At 35.3% G+C, this 22,006-nt stretch overlaps 1 protein-coding gene across 15 annotated transcripts in view; it reads right to left on the bottom strand.

Annotated features, from left to right (window-relative positions):
- Nucleotides 1-22,006, bottom strand: part of CEP112 (centrosomal protein 112) — a 416,468-nt gene that overhangs the window by 372,915 nt on the left and 21,547 nt on the right. For 11 of the 15 annotated variants that reach the window (XM_082706657.1, XM_082706645.1, XM_082706644.1 and 8 more), the window contains 2 exons: nucleotides 2,360-2,453; nucleotides 369-446 (listed from right to left, as the gene is read on the bottom strand). The exons of 3 other annotated variants lie outside the window; for them this stretch is intronic. In XM_082706657.1, coding sequence (XP_082562783.1) covers nucleotides 369-446; nucleotides 2,360-2,453 — 172 coding nt within the window. The remainder of the gene's footprint in view (nucleotides 1-368; nucleotides 447-2,359; nucleotides 2,454-22,006) is intronic. One more of the 15 variants, XM_082706654.1, reaches the window with a different exon arrangement.

The following is a 22,006-nucleotide window of genomic DNA, read 5'->3' as shown; positions in this document are numbered from 1 at the left end:
TTTTTTTAACCGTAATAACCTTGCTTCTCCAAGTCCTCCCTCCCCTTCCCTCCACTTTAGTATTCTACTTTCTAACTCATTTTGATATTTTACCATACACTATCTTCAATTATTATTTACTAGGTATGTGTGTATCTCCTATTTAACCAATAAGAAAATCAGCTTGTTGAGGGCAGGGACTGCTTTATGCTTCTTTGGAACATTCTTTCTCTTTCCCGTCCTCAAAGTCCTTCTCCCACAGTATTACTGCAGTACTGAGGCTGACATCCAATAATAGTCACTAAACAGAATCAGTTCAGATGTTTTCCAAATATAATACAATTCTCCTACATCGATATACATACATAAAGTACTTTTTTTTTTTTTACCCCAAGATTCCAACTATTAAGGCGAGCTTCGATGTCGCTGTCATCCAAAGACACAGCAGATTTTTTGGAATGAGCTTCCTGAAAGACAAAAGACAAAAGAGAAGAAGCGGGGGAAGGAAAGCGGGAAGGAAGGAACAGCAGAGAAAAGGAAGGAAGAAGAGAGGGAAGTGAGAAGAAAGAAGGAGAGAAAAGACAGAAAACAGGACAAAATATATGTCATTCAGAGTAATGAGAGTTCTGTGTGCTTTTCTGGTAGTGCTGCATTGCCCTCAAAGGAAAGGTTTAAGTTACAGCTGAGCTAGAGTTCTCAATTCTAAGTAATGACTGTTTATATTATAGCTGCTTAGGGCTACGAGGTGCCTTCACAATATATTCACACAGTAACTAGATTTCAAAAAAAAAAAAAAAAAAAACCCACACATCAAAAGAATATTTTAAAAATTAATCCAGATTCTTCTCTTTAAGTTCTTTTACAAAAAGTTTTAATTGTGGTATACCACAGTAGCTTTAAAGGGGGGTGGGGAAACACTTGAAAAGATGAATTATTTATAATCCTTAAAATTAGTTAACAGGGAAGTTTGTGTTGATGTCCAAGAAGCTCTTTGTTCTTAAATTAATTCTCATTCATACACTGAATATAAAGAGAAATAAACTTTGGATTCACATCATGAGAATACAATTATGGTGAAATTTTACTTTTTTAAAAAATTAAAATTGCACGCTTTTTCTCTCCCATATAACTTATTATATTACACATTTATCAAAGCAGATTAAAACTGTAACTGAGCACAGCCTAAAATCTGTGCCCAGAAATGGACAATGATCTAAAAGCTCTAAAAACTTAGAAAGGTATATCTGTGTAAAATAATAATGTATATAATACAGTACAACCAAAAAATGTATTTTGAAATTAAATTTGTTGGCACATCATTTCCATACTTTTAGAAAACCTCACGACTAATAAACGAAACTATTTACCTACGATCACTTACCCTGAGATGATGAAAAAATATACTAAAATCTTATTATCTCCAATTATCTATTATTGTTCTATTGAACAAAATGTTGAATTTATTACATATACTCTATTAAAATTCATTATTGTTTCTACTATGGGGCCTGCTTCTTGCATGTTTTTCTTTGTGAAGAAGAATATCTTAAGAAAAAGCACCTGCCCTGTTTATTTTGAGTAAATGTAATAGTTGATAATAAGCCCACAAATATTTAAAATACACTGCCCTTAAAATATTTTCCAAAGTTCCAAATTATCACTAGAGAAAATGCAGTGAGTTATGTTTAGAGCAATATGTGCTGAACAGTCACGCATCACACATGATCTCCTTGTAACTACAAGTCATGTAACCCAAGACCAGCCAGAGTTACGCAAGGAAGGCCAGAGTAAGCAGGCAAAATTCTTCTCTTTAGAAAGCTAACTGGAATGCTCACTAGCACCTTGTTCAAACCAAAACTGTGATAAGCAATGAGCTGCAAAAGAGGCATTCACATTTTAGGACATAAACAGCTCAACTTCAGCAAAAATGCAGTGTACCCTACTTCGCTACAAGTTAATCTGTTTTTTTAAATGTATAACCACTGGGTGTCAGATCATATGTGTGTGTGTGTGTGTGTGTGTGTGTGTGTGTACACACACACACATATAAAGTAAAAGGGAAAAGGGGGAAAAAAACAGCTAAAAAATGAAGCTTTCCAAAGTTATTCTTCGACACACAAAAGAAACAATCCACTGCTTCATGTGATGCTTCAGAACCATTAAGAAAGCAGAAGGAACACTCTGGAGTATACCATGTTCTTCGATATCGGAGCGTTCACCAAAACCTTTACAATGTTCTTCGATATCAGAGCATTCACCAAAACCTTTACATTGTATACAATGTTTTTAAGTAATTGTTGGAACTTTAACAAACCTGAAACTAAAAATTTGTGGAGTTATTTTAAAATAACAAACAAACGAAAGTAGAATCTGATCTTACACAACTCTTTGGGGTAATATTTTGTCCATCTTCTCTGGAGGTTGGACTCATAGAATGGGATCGCATTTGGAACTTCGAAGTGTATGGTTCCCTACTAACAGACCAAAACAGTAACAGTCAGAATGGGGGAAATTCAGAACACAGAGGCCATTCAAATCTAGGATTACTAATTTTTTTCTTTTAGAAATGACATGATTTTTTATATTTAACAATGATGTTTCCATAGCAAAGAAAAAAGGCATACAACGACCATTTATATTTCTCACATTTAATTTCATTTAAATATAAATAAAATGTCACCTAAATGCCACAGACTTGCTTATAAACAAATGCTATTTTTAAGTGGAACTGTTATAAACTACATGTATTTAAATCTTTTCTTCTTCCTCCCTCTTTTCCTAAGTAGAGAACAAGAGAAAAATGAAACATATATTCTTGAAGAGGATAATTGATTTTAAAGGTTAGTAAGTTTTATTGATTCCTGTTGTACTTCAAGATGAAGCCGTTAGATACATAAAATTTAAAAACCCTCATGTACTGAAAATTTGGATTAATTTGAAACCAAGTCAGAAAGTACAGATAAATCAGTCTTAAATTTAAAATACACCACGTTAATTCAGGTAAAATGTTATAAGTGCAGTATAAATAGGAAAATGATTTAAGCTTCCAAATGAATTTGAACAAAAAGGCTTTTCTCCAATATAAAACATAATTTAAAAATATCATTCTCAATATTCTGCTTTAGCCTGGAGTCTCTCATATATTTTTACTCAAGCTACTTCAATGAATGTTTCATTATTATGATTATCTATGCTCTGAACAGCTCCTTCAAGATACATAAAATGGAAATTAATCATTAAAGAATGAGGTAAAGTCACTAACTTTTAACCACAAGCCCTATCAGGATTCCCTTCACAAATACTAGTCCATACGAAGTATTCCCAAAGACAGAATAGTAGTTGAAAAAGACAAGATGACAACGAATGTGTTTTTGTTAGTAACACCAAAAGATTAACATTCCTTAGACTAGTTACTAAGTAATGTAAAATGTCTGAAAAAGCTGTTTTAAAGAGAGCTATTAATTTGTTATACCAATGCCCCGGGTTATCCAAATACTTAAAAACAAATCAGAAAAATAGAAAAAGTAATATTTTGAGAATAATTTCATTAGCCCATGTGCTTAAGCTGATATAAACAGTTAAAACTAAGGATGTGGGAAGAGGCAACCTGATACACCATACTAAGCAGTGGCCTGTCCTTCTTTAAGAATAGATTAAACAATCATAAAAAGAGCTAACTTAAAAATTGAAAAATGCTTAAATATTAAAAGAAATTCTCATAGAAAATATTAATAAAAAAAGAGGACTGAAACATTTATCTATTTATTACACAGGGTGCATACATAAAACAATGTATCCTTTAATTCACTTGTAGCTGTCCTCTGTACCAATCTACTTCTTTCCCTTCACAATAAATTTTCAAAATAAGTTATTAGACCCATGTCCTAACCTGCCATACACTTTTCAATCAACTGCAATCTAACTTCTACTCATCCTGAAAGTGCTATAATAAGTCATCAACGATCTCCTAACTGCTCAAGCAAATGAGATGCTATCTGTCCTTACCCTAGTGGATCTCACTAAAACATTAGGTACAGTGTTTTAAAGATGCCACATTCACTGGCTCCATAGAAACATTCTTCCCCGGTTCTCATTCAATCCTTCAGAAATCTCCTTTACAATAACTTTCAGCAGCTTTTCCTTCCTGCACACCCCAACCATGCTATAATCTTGAGGTTCTGGGTCTAACCTTGTTTATTCCCTTTTACGTGCATTCCCTCTGGACAATCCAAAGTGCTAATAAAACGACTGTTTTTCAAATAACAAGGAGCTCTGGTTACCAGATCTACATTTCCAACCCAAATTGCTCTCTCTCGGCCTCCAACCCCATTACAAATACAAACTGAAAAGCCCTACTGACTTTCAATTCAATGTGTCCAAAACTAAATACATTTTATTGTCCCTAAAACATGCTCCAATTCAGGCCAAATAAAGCAGAGGCATTGCGGAAGCCAGTCTCTTGTGCAAGCAGTTGAGACAACTAATGAAGGAGGGCTTACCACTGCTAAACTCTGGATAACAGGACATTAGGCACAGAAGTTTACTTTCTTGCCACTGGGACTGTCTCCAGCTGGAAACAACATTAACCGGAACTCAAAGTAGATAGTTCAGACTCACAGTGACGGGGCTGGAGGTTAGGGTGACAGTGAGAGAGAAGATAGGAGAAAAGTCTCAACCCTGTAAGCCTCTTCAGGAATAACAGGTACTGTCTACCACACAGAAGAGCAAGGTGCGGTGCTCACAGAGTACCTGGTACAGGGACATATTTACATGAGTTCATGGTTATGGTACTTGCATCAGTGAGAAGAGAGGGACTGTGGCTTGATCAATTTCAGGGTACTGAAACTAACACAGCAAGCATGTTAGTAAGTTTCCTGACATGTAAATGCCTCTCTCCTCCTCGGAAGGAATAGAACTGTAGGAAATATAATTTCCTAAATTTTTCCTTTTCACTTTTTCCTAATGCTAAAATATTTCAACAGGAATCCAGAGCCATTCTCTCAGCATTATTCCTGATTACAAATACTAGAGAAACAAAAACGTGTCCCCATAAAATAGAGAGATAAGACACAGGACATGTAAGATTTAAAAGCCTAAAGGAAGATCAATCAAATGTCCTCCTACAAAGAAACTTACCATATATATTTATATATATAAAGGGAAGCTTCTAAATGTATCTTTGTGTTTCCAGTGTCATTCAAGTGGATATTTCAGATGTAAAAAGAAAATGAATAATCCATGATCATAAAAACGTGCTTACAAATGAAAAACATGATTTGGTAATTTAAAATTTTGGTAAAATTTGGTAATTTTAAAATCATAATGGAAGAAGAGAATAGCAGATTAAATATAGTATAAAATCAAATCACTGAATTAAACTGGTTCAAGAAATATTCAGATAACACAAAGGAAAAAATAAAGGGATAATTATAATAAATGAAAATACACAACAGATAAGGTAGAAAGATTCACAATCTCTAACATCAAAAAAACATGAATTCCGGAAGGAATAAATAAAACAGAAACTGGGGAAATAATAATTAAAGAAATAGTAATGACAGTACCAGTCAAGATTGCATGCCACTTTTAGCTAGAACAAAAATGCAATGCCATGAAAATGATGGAAACTAAAGGTCTGCCAGGTTCTGGTTCCAGAAACAACTAGAGACAGCAGGAAGTAGGACTCTGGAGAATTAGTAGGGAACCAAAGTTCCCCAACATAGAGGAACAAAGCCAAACTCCAAAAATCCAGAGGCAGGGATGGATTTCCTTGCTCTTGATAGGAAGCTAAAAATCAATGCGGGTGATCACTTCTGACAGCTATGGCTTATAAGAAACCATATGCCTAGGAAAGGCAAAGGTCACAGACAGCCTCAAAACCAAGGAATCAGACTAGCTTCATGTGAAAGGGACAGAATTCAAAATGAAAAGAGATACTTATTTTCCAAATTCCTACAAACAGAAGGCAAGCTGGGAAACTACTCAGCTTAAAGATCATTCCTTATAACTTAAAAAAATACACACACACACACACACACACACACACACACCCCGTTCAGAGGGAAGAGCCAAGAGCCCACGAAGGAGCACTAAACCCTAATCAAGAAACAGGCAACAAATGCCTGGCTAGATTTCAGAACTCCTATAGAATTGTCATCACTATGTATTTCTTGTTCTCCCTGGTTTGTGAATGGGAGTTCTCCAGCCTTCTACCTTGTGCTGGCTGGATGGCTGGGGGTGGAGGGAATAACTTGATCCTTTAGTTCACAGGTGTTTGGACTGGAAGGCACTCCAAGGAAGCCTCAACTACACCTGGATATGATTTTTATTCAGTTTTTTGAAAGATTTTATTTATTTATTTTTCAGAGAGAGAGCAAAAGAAGAGGAGCGGCAGGCAGAGGGAGCAGCAGACTCCCCACTGAGCAGGGAGCCCAATATGGGACTCAATCCAGGATTGAGGCAGACGCTTAACCAATGGAGCCACCCAGGCATCCCTGATTTTTATTAAGTTTATTGAGGTATAATTGATGCACAAATAAACTGTATTCATTTAAAATGTAGAGTTTGATGAGTTTTGGCAAATACCTGTATAACCACCACAATAAAGATACAGATTCTTTCCATTGCACCTAAAAGTTCCCTTGAGCTCCTTTGTTATCAATCTTCTGTACCCAGACAACCTCCATTTAGTAGAATCTCATGTATATGGAATCAAACAGCATATACATTGGTATATCTGGCTTCTCTCATTGATGAAAATGTTTTTTAGATTCTGCCATATTGTTACATGTATCAAAAATTCATTTCCTTGGCCAACTGGGTGGCTCAGTTGGTTAAGCATCCAACTCTTGGTTTCAGCTCAGGCCATGACCTCATGGGTTGTGAGATGCAGCACTCAGGGGGAGTCTTCCTGAAAGATACTCTCCCTCTGCCCTTCCTTCCACTTGCTCACATGCTGTCTCTCTTTCTCTCTCAAATAAATAAATCTTTGTTTTTAAAGTTCACTTATCTTTATTGATCAGTATTCCCTTTTATGAATGAACCATAATTTGCATATTTATTCATGTGCTGATGGACATATAGATGGTCTCCACATTTCGGATACTATGAAAAAAGCTGCTATGAACATTCAACTATTTACTTGGATATACGTTTTCATTTCTCTTGACTAAATAACAGAATTATGGGATCATATGGTAAGTTATCCTGAACTTCTTAAGAAAGTGACAAACTGTTTTTCAAAGTGATTGTGCCATTTTACATTCCCAGTAACATTGTAGGAGCCTTCCCATTTGATCACATCATCACCATATATGGCTTTCACAGTCTATCATTTCAGCCATTTGAATGTGTGTTTGGTGGTATCACATTGTGCTTGATCATGGTCATTCCTCTAATCAAATATGATGCTCACCATCTTTTCAGACATGTCTATTAGTTATTGATATATTTTCTTTTGTGAGGTACCTGTAAAATCTTTTGCACATTGGGTTATCTACTATTTCTTGAATTGTAAAGAGTTCCTCACATATTCTAGACACAAGCCCTTTGTCAGATATTTGTATTTAGAATATTTTCTCCCGGGACGCCTGGGTGGCTCAGTTGGTTAAGCAGCTGCCTTCAGCTCAGGTCATGATCCCAGAGTCCTGGGATCGAGTCCCACATCAGGCTCCTTGCTCAGCAGGGAGCCTGCTTCTCCCTCTGCCTCTGCCTGCCCTTCTGTCTGCCTGTGCTCGCTCTCGCTCTCTGATAAATAAATAAAATCTTTAAAAAAAAAAAAAAAAGAATATTTTCTCCCATTATGTGCCTTGTCAGGTTATATTCCAAATGATGTCGTTCAAAAAAAAAAGTTTCAATATTGATAGTCCAGTTTATAACTTATTCCTTCACTGTGGGTTTTGTTTTTTTTTTTTAATATTCTATTTTAGAAATCTTGCCTACTCACAGGTCATCAAGATCTTTGTTTTCTTTTAAATGTTCTCTAGTTTGGGGGCAACTGGGTGGCTCAGTCAGTCAATTGTCTTCCTTCAGTTCAGGTCATGATCCCAGGGTCCTGGGATCAGCCCCACATCAGGTTCCCTCCTCAGTAGGGAGTCTGCTTCTCCCTCTGCCTCTCCCGGTGGCTTGTTCTCTCTCTCTCTCTCTCCCTCTCTCAAATAAATAAATAAATCTTGAAAAAGAAAAAAAGTTCTCTGGTGTTAAGCATTTTTGACCCATTTCATTTTTTCCCATATGGATATCCAGTTGTTCCCCCATAATTTGATTTAATTCCTTTTATTCCATTCCATCTTTGTGGGAAATCAACCGAACATATATGTGCAGATGTATTTCTAGAATTTCTGTTCTAATCTATGGCTTTATCTATCTTCTCACCAACAATGATATTTCTATTACTGTAGCCTTAATTCTAAAAATCAGGAATGTTAAGTCCTCTTTCTTTTCTTTCCTTAATTTCTTTTCATTCTTAATTGCTTTTGTTTTTAATGGATAACTTAAATCAAGCAGGGGAAGTTCCCCTCTATTCCTAATTTGTTGAGAGTTTTTATCATGGATGGTTATTGCATTTTGCTAAACACTTTTTCTGCATCCACTGAGATGGTGACATGATTTTTCTTTCTTGTTTATGTGATGAAATATATAGATTTTCAAGTGCCAAAAACCTTCATATTCCTGAGAAAAACCCCATACATTCACGATATATTATCCTTCTTATCCTCCTTCTGCATACAATTTGCTAATTAAGAATGTTTAAGTGTTCTTGATTTAAACATACTGCATACCAGTTTGCAGTTTTATGTTCTTATAATGTCTTTGTCTTCTTTTGGAAACAACATAACACTGAATTAACAATTCCCAAAATTTGGGAAGCATTCCTTCTTCCTCTATTTCCTGGAAAAATTTCATGTAGGATATTTCTTCCATAAAAGCCTGATAAAATTCACCAAGGAAGCCACCTGGGTTTGGAGATTTCTTAGTGGAAAGGTGGTTAATTATGAATTAAGTTTCCTTGGTAGATAACAGGGCCATTCAAATTTCCCATTTCTTCTTGAGTCACTATTGGTTCTTTGTCTTTCAGGGAACGTGTCTACTTAAAGTTTTCAGTGATACAAAATTATTTATATTATTCTCTTATTATATTCTTAATGTGTGCAGGATCCATATGGTGTCTCCTTTTCATTCTTGATACGGTTAATTTGTGGGTTTTATTTTTTTTAATTTTCAATCGTGGCAAAATACACATAACATAAAATTTACTATCTTAACAATTTTTAAGTATACAGTTCAGTGGCATTAAGTACATTCCTAGGGGTACCTGGGTGACTCAGTTGGTTAGGCATTGGACTCTTGGTTTTGGCTCAGGGCATGATCATAGGATCCTGGAATCAAGCCCTGCATCTAGCTCCATGCTGAGCATGGAGTCTGCTTGTCCCTCTCCTTCTGCTTCTTCCCCAGTTCATGCTTTCACACCCTCTCTCTAACAAATAAAATCTTTTAAAAAAAAAAAAACAGTATATGCCTATTGCTGTGCACCCATCACTACCATCCATCTCTAGAATGTTTTCTTCTTCCCATACTGAAACTCTTACCCATTAAATAACTCCCCATTCCTCTCTGCCTACAGCCTTTGGCAAACACCATTCTACTTTTTGCCTTCACGAATCTGACTACTTTAGGTAACTCACAGAAGTGGAAACATACATTATTTATCTTTTTGTGATTGGCTTATTCTCCCTAGCATAACATCTTCAAGTTTCATCCATGCTGTAACATGTCCAAATTTCCTTCCTTTTTAAGGCTCACTTATCTTCCATTGTATGTATATACCACATTTTCTTCCCATTCATCAACTAATGAACACTTAGAATTCTTCCACATTTTGGTTGTGCAAATAATATCATGAACGTGGGTGTACAAATCACTGTTCAAGTTCCTATGTTCAATTCTTTTGGATTTGTTCAATCATATGGTAATTATTTTTAATTTATTTGAGGAACTGCCACATTATTTTTCATAGTAGCCTATACCATTTTACATTTCCACCAAGAACGCACAAGGGTCTCAATATCTCCACATCCTTGCTAACAATTTCTGGGGCTCTTTTTTTAAATAGTAGTCATCCTAATAGGTGTGAGGTGATATCTTGGTGTGTTTTTGATTTGCATTTCCAGAATGATTACTGATGTTAAGCATCTTTTCATGTGTTTTATTGGCTATTTGCCTATCTTCTTTGGAGAAATGTCTATTCGAGTTATTTCGCCCATTTTTTGACAAGGTAGTTTTTTGTTGTCATGGAGTTGTAGAAGTTTTTTGTTTGTTTTGTTCTTTTAAGAGTGAGGGCATACGTGTTTGCGCCAGGGGGCAGAAGGGCAGAGAAAGAAGGAGAGAATCTTAAGCAGACTCCAAGATGAGCTCGGGGCCCAAGTCAGGGCTCAGTACCATCACACCAAGATCATGACCTGAGCCAAAATCAAAAGCTGGATGCCTAACTGACTGAGTTACCCAGGCATCCCAAGTTGTAGAATTTTTTAATTTATTATGAAAATTAACCGTGTTTCAATTTGCAAATATTTTCTCCCATTGCATGGGTTGTCTTTTCATTCTGTTGATTACATCCTTCGATATACAAAAGTTTTTAATTTTGATGTAACTCAATTCATCTATTTTTCTTTGCTTTTGGTGTCATATCCAATAAATCACTGCCAAATCCACTTTTGTGAAGCTTCTCCCCTATATTTTCAACTAAAAGTCTTATAGTTGTAGCTCTTATGTTTAGGTCTTTGATCCATTTTGAGTTAATTTTTGTATACAGTGTAAGGTAAAAGTTCACCTTGATTCTTTTGAATGTGTTTTGCATCCAGTTTTCCCCACACGGTTTGTTGAAAAAGCTGTCCCTTTCCTATTGAGTGCTCTTGGCACCCTTGACAAAAACAATTTGGTCATATATGCAAGGGTTTATTTCTGGGGTCTCTATTCCGGTATGTTATTCTATATATATAGATATGTCTTTAGGCTAATACCACTGTTTTGATTACCGTGGCTTTGCAATAAATTTTGAAATCAGGAAGAGTGAGAACTCCTCTTTTCCAGGATTGTTTTGGCTATTCATTGTCACTTGAGATTCCATATGAATTTTTGAATGGATTTTTGTATTTCTGGAGGGGAAAAAAACATGGGGAAAAAAACCTGGAATCTTGATAGTATTGCATTGGATTCATATATCACTTTGAGGAGTATTGGCATCTTCACATATTAAGTCTTCCATGAGCACAGGATGTATTTCCATTTCTAGTGTCTTCTTTAATTTCTTTCTGCAACATTTTATAGCTTTTCACCTCCTTAATTAAGCTTATTCCTAAGTATTTTATTCTTTTTTGAGGCTATTGTAAATGGAATTGTTTTCTTAATTCTATTTCAGATTGCTTACTATTAGTATATAAAAAATACGACTGATTTTTTTTGTTGTGTTGGTTTTGTATCCCACTGCTTTGTTGAATTTATTAGTTCTAATAGTTTTTTATGGGATGTGTATGGTTTTTTATGTATAAAATCATGTCACCTGTGAATACAGATGACTTCTTTCTTTCCAATTTGGTTCCCTTTTATTTCTTCTTCTTGCCTACTTGCTCTGGCTAGAACTTCTAGAATTGTGCTGAATAGAAGTGACAAGAGTGGGAATCATTGTCCTGTTCCTGAGGAGGAAAGTCTGTATTTCAATGTTAAGTATAATGTTGGCTATCCGCTTTTCATATGTGGACTAATATTTTGAGAAAATTTCCTTCTATTTCTAGTTTGTTAAGTGTTTTTTTAATCATGAAAGGGTATTAAATTTTGTCAGATACCTTTTATTCATCAATTGAGATGATCATGTGGGTTTTTTCCTGTCATTCTATTAATGCAAGTATTATATTGATTGAGTTTCTTATGTTGAAACTTGCATTCCAGGAATATCCCACTTGGTCACAGTATATAATCCTTTTAATGTGCTGCAAAATTTTATTTGCTAGTTGTGTTTCTTTCTTTTCTTCTTTCCTTCTTTCTTTTTTTCTTTCTTTTAAGAATTTTACATCAATATTCATCAGGGAAATTGGTCTGTAGTTTTTCAGTACTGTCTTTGTCTGGCTTTGGTATCAGGGTAATGCTTACCTCATATCATGAATTGAAAGTGTTTCCTCCTCTTCAATTTTTTTGGAAGAGTATAAGGATTGGTGTTAAATATTCTTTAGATGCTCAAGAAAATTCACCCATGAAGCCATCTGGTCCTAGGCTTTTCTTTGTCGTGAGACTGTTAAATATTCCTTCAATCACCTTACCAGTTACAGATCTTTTCAGATTTTCTATCTCTTCATGATTCACTCTTTGCAGATTGTGTTTCCAATAATTTGTCCATTTCATCTGGTTTATCCCATTTGTTGGCATGTATTTGCTCATCATGCTCCCCTATAATCCTTTCCAATTCCATAAAATCAGTTGTAATATCTCCTCTCCCATTTCTAATTTCAGTTATTTGAGTTTTCTTTCTTTTCTAGTCAATTCAGCAAAAGTTTGTCAAATTTGTTGATTTTTTTTTTTTTTAAGAAAGCTACTCTTGGTTTTATTTTTTCCCTGATGTTCTTCATCCTCCATTTTTGGTCACTGCTTTAATTTTTATTATTTCCTTTTTTTCTGCTAAGTCTGAAGTTTGTTTCTCTTTTTCCACTTCCTTAAGATGCAAATTTAGGTTGTCAATGTGAGATCTTTCTTCTTTTTTAATGCACGCTTTTACAGCTACAAATTTTCCTCTTAGCATTGCTTTCACAGAATCTCACAAGTTTTGGTTCATTGTGTTTTCATTTGCATTTATCTCAAGATATTTTCCTATGTCCCTTTTGATTTCTTCCTTACTCATTGCTTGCTCAGAGTAAGTTATTTAATTTCCATACCTTTATGAATTTTCCAGTTTTACTTCTGCTACTGACTTCTAGTTTCCCCATATTTTGATCAGAAAAATATACTGTGTGATTTCAATTTTTCAAAATTTATTAAGAATTTTTGTAGACTATTGTATGATTTACCCTAGAGAATATTCTATGTGCCCTTGAGAAAAATGTGTATTCTACAGTTGTTAGGTGATTTGCTCTGTGTATATCTGCTTGGTCCCATTTGTCCATAGTTTTTCAAGTCTCCTATTTCTTAATTACTCTTCTGTCTGATTGTTCTACCCATTATTGAATAAGGGTTGATGTTTCTTACTATTATTTTAAGAGCTATTTCTCTCTTCAGTTCTGTCAATGTTTGCCTCATATATTTAGGACTTCTGAGGTTTGGTGCATCTATAATTGTTAAATCTTCCTGGTGATTGAACCTTTTATCATAATATAATGTTCTTCTTTGTCTCATAACAGTTTATTTAAAGTCCATTTTATATGATATATAGCCACCTCTGCTCTCCTTGGGTTACTATTTATATGGAATATCTTTTTTCATCCTTTCAATTTCAATGTGTGTGTCCTTAGATCTAAAGTGAGTCTCCTATAAACAGCATATAGTTGGATTCTTCTACACCATGACTTTTCATTATGAAGTTTAATACATTTACATATAAAGTACAATTAGTGACGGACAAAGACTCCTGCCATTCTGTTATCTTCTGTATTCCTATAACTTCTTTGCCTCTCATTTCCTTCTTTACTGCCTGCCCTTTCTATTTAGTTGACTTTTTGTAGTGACATGTTTTGATTCCCTTCTCATAGCTTTTTGTGTATATTTTCTCTGTGGTTACCAGGAAGATCTCTCTCTCTCTCTCACACACACACACACACACACACACACATCTTATAGTTACAACAATATATTTAAACTTCAATTGGATACAAAACCTACTCCTTTACAGCTCCAGGTCTCTCCCCACAGCTTTTTGTTACTTATACCATGTACTCATTAACACATATTTATGATTATTTTATGCACATTTCTTTATACTCCTATTAAAAACAAAAAATGGAATTATAAGCCAAAATTAAAATTCTACAGGATTTTATATTTATCCCTAAATTTCTTATTTGATCAGTCTGACCAGAATTTATCAATTTTATTTAGCTTTTCAAAAAAAAAAAAAATCAATGCAGGACGCGTGGGTGGCGTTAAGTGTATGCCTTCAGCTCAGGTCATGATCAGTCTGACCAGAATTTATCAATTTTATTTAGCTTTTCAAAAAAAAAAAATCAATGCAGGACGCGTGGGTGGCGTTAAGTGTATGCCTTCAGCTCAGGTCATGATCCCAGAGTCCTGGGATCAAGACCCGCCTTAGGCTCCTTGCTCAGCAGGGAGCCTGCTTCTCCTCCTGCCTGATGCTGCCCCTGCTTGTGTGCGCGCGCACTCTCTCTCTCTGACAAATAAAATCTTAAAAAAAAAAAAAAATCAATGCTTGTTTCATTAATGTTTCTCTACTGCTTTCTGTTGCATTGATTTCCACTCATCTATTTTTTGCCTTCACTGTGTTTACATTGGGTCCACTCACCTTATTTTTCCAGCTTCCAAAGGGGGTAGCTGTGATCACTGATTTTACATATCTCTTCTTTTCTTTTTAAAGTTTTTTTTTTTTTTTTAATTTTAGAAAGAGAAAGCGAGAGTGTGTGCACAAACTGGGAGGTGCGGCAGAGGGAGAGAAAGAATCTTAAGCAAACTCCATACTGAGCATCGAGCTTGACACTGGGCTCAATCCCAGGACCCTGAAATCATGACCTGAGCTGAAATCAAGAGTCGGACAATTAACGACTGAGCCACCCAGAAACCCTGATATCTCTTTACTGTTACAAGCATTAAAAACTCTAAATTTCCCCTCTAAGCATTGCCTCAGCTATACCTCATAAATTTTCCATTTTCCTTACTTTTTGTTTGAAAATATTTTCTAAATTCTCTTGTGAGAATCTCTTCTTTCTTTTTATTCTTTTTTAAAGATTTTATTTATTTATTTGACAGAGAGAGATTACAAGTAGGGGGAGAGGCAGGCCGAGAGGAAGACAGAGAGAGGAGGAAGCAGGCTCCCTGCTGAGCAGAGAGCCTGATGCGGGGCTCTATCCCAGGACCCTGGGATCATGACCTGAGCCGAAGGCAGAGGCTTTAACCCACTGAGCAACCCAGGTGCCCCTCTTGTGATTTCTTTCTTAAACAATGGGTTGCATAGAGGTGATTTTTTTGAGGACACCTGGCTGACTCAGTCAGTGGGGCAAACAACTCTTGATCTCAGGGTTATGAGTTCGAGCCCCACATTGGGTGTGGAAATCATTTAAAATTAAATCTTTTTATAAAAGTAGGTTTTTTAAATTTATAAATGTTTGAGGGCTTTTCTGGATGTGCAATACTTTTATTACTCATTTCTCATTAAGTTCAAATAAGGACAGAATATGTACTCCATGTCCTTCATCTTCTGAGACCAACTGAAATTTTTCTTATGACCCAGAGATGACCTACCTGGATGAACATTCCGTGTGCACTTACCAGATGTATAATCTGTACTTACTGGGTGGGGTATTTTATAGATGTCAAGAACACTGAGGTGGGTCAGTGCATTTTTTCAAGTCCTCTATCATTATTGGTTTTTCTGCTACATCAGTTCCTAAGAAAAGATGTTAAAATCTGCAACATTTGTGGATTTATTTCTCCCTTTAGTGGTTATGTTTTGCTTCATGTTTTCGAAGCTTTACTATTTGCTACACGCACATTTATAATTGTTATGTCATGCTTATGAACTGACCCTTCTGTCATTAGAAAACTATGTTTGTCTCTACTAGTTCTCCTTAGCTTACTGCCTAGTTAACTGACATTTAATATAGCCATTCCAACTTCCTTATGCTTGTTTTCATTTTACATCTCTTTACATTCTACATCTCTTTCAATTTACTTGTCTTTGTATTTTAAAGTATGTCTCTTATAGATAATACACAGTTTGTTCTTGCTTTTTTAATCCAATATATCAATCACTGCCTTTGGCTTGGACTATTGAATCTATTTACATTTAATTTAACTATTGGTATGGTTCTATTTAGTCTGCCATTTTGCTATTTGTTTTCTATTTGTCCCATCTGCTCTTTGTTCCCCTGTTCTTCCTTCCCTATCTTCTTTTGTGTTGACTACTTTACTATATTCCATTTTAATCCCTCTAGTTATATTTCTTCCTGGTTATAGGTCTTTCTATTCTATTTTTTAATACTTGTTCTAGGTATATGTTATACAACATCTAATATGACTCCCTATGATCCCCATCTTCTGGTATTCGTGCCCTTGTATAAGCCCTTTTCCTAAACTGTACAATGGATCTTGTAATTTACTTCTAATAACCTGAATCTAACACAAGTGGTAGGATATCGCTTCCAAGATTAGTTTACAAAAAGACTCTTGCTTATCATCTCTAATGCAAGCCAGCGACCACGCTGCATGCTGTCCATTGGAGAAGTCTAAACAACAAGAAACACAAGGAAGCCTCTGAATGAAAGCCATAAGACTGAGACCCTCAGACAAATACCCCGCAAATACTTGGACTACAGCTTTATAAGAGAACCTGAGCCACAAATCTCAGCTAAGTCATGTCCACAAGATAATAAATGTTTATTGTTTTTAAGCTGCTAAGACTTGGAGTAATTTGTTATGCAGCAATAGACAACAACTAATATGGATTTTGGTACTTGGAAGTGAGATAGTGCCTAAAAACTTGGAAATGTCAAGTGAACCAGATAGTGGTGGGCGTCTGGAAGGACTCTGAATAGTATGCCAGAGAAAGACAAAATTGACTTGAAGAAGCTGTAGGCAGAAATCTGGAATTTGAGGACACTGCCAGTAAGAGCTCAAGATTAAATGAGAGAGACGTTAATAAAAACCAGAGGGAGAGGGATCCTTTTTATACAGCAGCAGAAAGCCCACCATCACCTTCAGTAACATGTAAAATAGAAAATGTTGTTAATAAATTAGATTAAGTGATACAGTGAATGAGATTTCCAAACAAAGTATTTCTTGATGCCTACAATAAAATGCAAGAGGAGAGTAACAAATTAAAAGAAAAAAGAACAAGGGCTTCATGGTTTTAAAAATTTTCAGTCTCCAGCTGGCAAAAGATGCTAAAGTAAGAAATGGCATCCAAGTGAAGTTTGGGCACTGCCTTGAAATACAGTAGAAATGAAAAACCTTTTTATAAGATCAAAAAGATTAAAGGTGGTACATCAGATTACTATATAGACACATAGAGACCTTTAAAAAGATTAAGCCTATTCCATACAGATTCTCTCAATCAAACAATGAAGTCTCCAGAAAGGTTAAGGTCATTGCCCTCAATCTTCTCCCAGGGAACCCAACATAGAAAGGGACTCTCAATGAGATTAATATAGGTAGATTTTGTCTAATGGAATGAACATGAATGAGATGTTTAGGAGGTCTACAAAGTTTTTGAGATAATCATATCAGCAAAATCACTGCTCCCCTGGACTGAAAAGATAGAATACAAAATTAGAAGGGGTCAGTGGACCCCCAAAATTCTTCTGGAAGGAAGCAGGTTGAGAAAACTACTCAGCTGCAAATATGTGCTCTCTTCCATGAAAAAGGAAGAACTCACAAGATGGAATCATCTTCCAGTGGGAAGAGCAAAGAGACATGGAATATTATTCCAAGGTCTGGACCCTTAACTAAGGAATTTTTAATGTTTGCCTAACTAGATTTCAAAATTGCTATGGACCAATGACTGCTTTGTGCCTCCCATTATTCTCCTTTTTAGAAATGTCTATAATGATTATTGTTAGTTGGGTGTGTGGGGAGAAAGTAACTATTAGAACAGACATTTCTCCAAAGATATACCAATGACCATTAAGCTCATGAAAAAATGCTCAACACAGTTATTAGGGGGATGCAAATTAAAACCACAATGCAATACTACCCATGCCCATTAAAATGATCAAAATCAAAAACACTTACATAATACCAAGAGTTGAGGATGTGAAAAACTGAAATATTCATACATTGTTAATGGGGATGTAAAATGGTACTGCCACTTTGGAACATGGTTTGATATTTCCCTTAAAAAGTTAACTATACACTTATCATACAACCCACTGCTAGATATCCACCCAAAAGAAATGGAAAACACCTGTTCAAAGAAAAATTCACAATATGAATGCCCACAGCTGCATTATTCATGATAAACTATGGATACATGCAAATGAATTTCAATAATAATGCACAAAGTAAAAGAACCAAATGCATAAGACTACATACTTTATGATTCCACTCATGAAATTTCTAGAAAAGACAAAACTATAGAGACAAAAAGCAGATCACTGCTTGCCTGATTCTTGGAGCTTAATTCCATATTATAAAGATATTAATTCTTCCCAAATTGATTTACAAACTCAATACATACACAGTCACAATCTCAACAGAGGGGTGTGTGTGTGTGTGTGTGTGTATAAACTGGCAAGCTATTTATAAAATTTAAATGAAAATGCAAAAAACCAAGGTAAGCACATACTATACTACTAAAAATCAAGATTTATTTCAAAGCTACAGTAATTAAAGCAGCATAGACTAGCACATGGATAGACAAACAGACAAATGTAGGAGATAAGAGTCCAGAAACAAACCCACACAAGCCAGATTTCCTAGTTTACAATAATGACGCCAACTACAGCAGAGGGAAAAGAATAGGGTTTTATTTTGGAGGGGGGGTTGTTTTTTGTTTTTTAAGGTGCTAGATCAAATGGCTATCTGCTATCCTGGGCCAGTGGCGGGCAGGGGTGTGGTGGGAGCCCTACCTCACTTCATGTGTAAAAATCAATTACAGATGTGGCACATGCCTAAATGAGAAAGATAAAATTAGAAAGCTTTAAGAAGCTAACACAGACAAGTATCTCCATAATCCTGGGATAGATAAGGCAAGTAATCTTAAACCGGACACACACAAACAAACACAAATGATATCAGAGACAAATAACAAATAAAACTACATTATAACTTAGTAACATTCAACAGAATACACAGTGAAAGGAGAAGATATATGCCATACATGTATCAATAAACAATTTGTATGCAGAATATATAAAGAATTATGACAAACCAATACAGAAAAGACTGACAAACCATTTTTTATTAAAAAGAAATAGGAACTTCACAAGAGAGGACTTCCAAATGGCCAAAAAGCACGGGGAAAAGTGCTCAATGTCATTAGTCATGAGAGAAAATGCAAGTTAAAACGCCATCCTAGAATTGCTAAAACTAAAAGAAACTGACAAACCAAGTGCTGGGAAAGATGGAGAGCCACAGACTCCGAAGTCCTACTACGGAAATATAAATTGCTATAACCATATGGGAAAATTCTTTGGCAGTATCTGCTGTAATTACACTTCCAAGTCAACATAGCGTACATATGTGCACTAAAAGACATGTAAAAGAATGTTCACAGCAGAATTATTTCTAATAGCCAAAACCTGGAAAAACCCAAATGCCCAGTAACAGTAGAATGGATATATAAATGTGATATATTCACACAGTAGTAAAATTAAAAAAAAAAAAAAATCCGTTGCTAAATGCAACAATATGAATCGATCTCCCAAAATAATGTTGAGCCAATGAAGCTAGAAAAAAGTGAACATACTTTATGAATCAGTAACAGTTAAAACTAATCTATAGTGATATAATGCAGAATAGTGGTTACTTGGCAGAGTGGAGATGATAAATGATTGCAAAGGAGCAAGACAAAGACAAAGGTTTCTGGAGAGCCGATGATGTTCTCTATCTTGATTTAAAAGGTGGTTTATAAAGGTATTCATTTTGTAAAACTTCATCAAGCTTTAGACATGAGATTTTGTGTCTTGTTGTATGTTACATGTTGATTTTAGAAGTTTGCCACAAAGACTGAACTACAGCTACATTATTAACATGGATGAATCTGAGAAATATGGTGAGAAAAAGAAGCTTCAAAATAACATAAAAAGTATGGTCCCACTTATATAACGTTCAAAAAAATAAAATGCCAAGAAATGATTAACATAAAAGACAGGACAATGCTCCTCTCAGGAGACGGGAAGAGGAGCCAACAGAGAAGGACACCCGAAGGTCTCCTGGAGTACTATAACATGATGTTTCTTGGGTGCGCCAAAAGGATAGAGATGTTTATTTTGTAATTGTTCTTTAAAGTGTACCTGTATATTCTTGTACACTTTTTACATGTATGCTGTTTCAAAGTTGTAAAATATCACAGAGTTGTACAACTTCGGCACAACTACTGCATTATAAATGATCAGAAAATTAAAGCAAGAACTAACTAGATTTCATGTCTTTGCATTAATCTGAGCAGTGGGTCATAATGTTACACAACCATCTGAAGAACTGTCTTCTAAGGGTATTGCTAAATATGAATGAAACATAAAAATAAATAACAACAATTAATAATGCAGTAAACTATCAAATAACATTGAAAATAAGAAAATACAAATAACTTTCAATGACCCATATCATACTTATTTTAATTTTTCAAAGGGAACTCTATTAGGAATAAAAAGAAAAACTAAATGAAAAAAAAAAATTAGATGCTTAACAAAACTAAAAAATGACCAGAGTCATAGACTAAAGACTTCAAGTTTTCCCCATTTCCTACCTTAAAATAACACATGTAATTTTAAAAATTAAAAATAAAAACTGTCCTTAAAAATCATACAATTAAGTAAACATTTAATAATAGATCTCTGGTTTAATAGCACAACACTTAGTATTTTTATTCCCTTAAAATTAAGATTTATAGTAATATAGGCTTACTGTCATCTTTTTTTGTTTATTAAAAGGACAATCAGGGGTGCCTGGGTGGCTCAGTGGGTTAAGCCGCTGCCTTTGGCTCAGGTCATGATCTCAGGGTCCTGGGATCGAGTCCCGCATCGGGCTCTCTGCTCGGCAGGGAGCCTGCTTCCCTCTCTCTCTCTCTCTGCCTGCCTCTCCATCTACTTGTGATCTCTCTCTGTCAAATAAATAAATAAAATCTTAAAAAAAAAAAAAAGGACAATCAAAACTGTTCAATATTATAATCTCACAAAAAGAAACTTGCCTGTGAAATAAAAAGATGCTGTTACAAAGTCCTACTCCTTAAAAATTTTTTTAGAAAGTGACTATGTTTGTAAAAAATCTGACTCACTTTAAAAAAAAAAAAAGTCTAAGAGAAAAACAAGGCCATTATTTTCAATGCAATTCCATCTCAGTTACAATTCTGTTGCCACTTCCTAGCCTTGGTGAACACCGAAGAATGATATTTAATTAGTACACGAATGTTGAAAATTAATGAGTAGTTAAATGGTTTTATGAGAGTGAAATATTATGTTAGGTTTTATGGAGTACTCTAAGAAACAGTTTTCATTCTTCATTTATGTAGCAGACTTATTTCTAGAGCTCAAGGTTAAGTGGCCACTATATCAAAAATATCCAATTAATCAAATGTAATCATCCTAAGTGTTCTACCCAAACAAAATGGTGAAAAAAATTAATTTAAGAAAAATGATTAATTTTTCTTTCTTTCAAAAATATTTATTCGCAAGAGCTCCTCTGAAACCCAAGACTGACTGAAAGAAATGCAACCAGGTGCTGATCATGGGTGATTATCATCAAAGAAGAGATACCTGTGAAATTACAAGGCAGCACAGACTAAAGGTCTCTTCTGGGGCAGAGGCGGTTTATATGCACCAAGACCCAACTCTTAGTCCCTGTCTGCATCCCACAGCCCCACCAAGATGGCAGCTCTCCACTGGTAGCTCAGGTTTTACAACACAAGGGCCCTGCCGAAGACCCGGGTCTACCATTCCAAGCCCAATAGAGCAACCACTAAATCACAGATGGCTATTTAAATTAATTACCATGTAAAATTCATCTCCTCAGTCACACTAGTCACATTTCAAGTGCTTAGCAGTCATATGTGAATAGTGGCTCCTGTGTTGGACAGCATAGCCATAGGCCATTTCTACGCAGTAAGTTCTACTGGAAGGTGCTGCTGCAGAATGTATCTTTGCCCAAACAGCGGGGCTATTTG

This window comes from Mustela nivalis (genome assembly GCF_964662115.1).
Source record: "Mustela nivalis genome assembly, chromosome: 17".
Classification (NCBI taxonomy): Eukaryota; Metazoa; Chordata; class Mammalia; order Carnivora; family Mustelidae; genus Mustela; species Mustela nivalis.
Note: the sequence above shows the minus strand (reverse complement) of the source record. Positions and strands in the feature narration are given on the sequence as shown.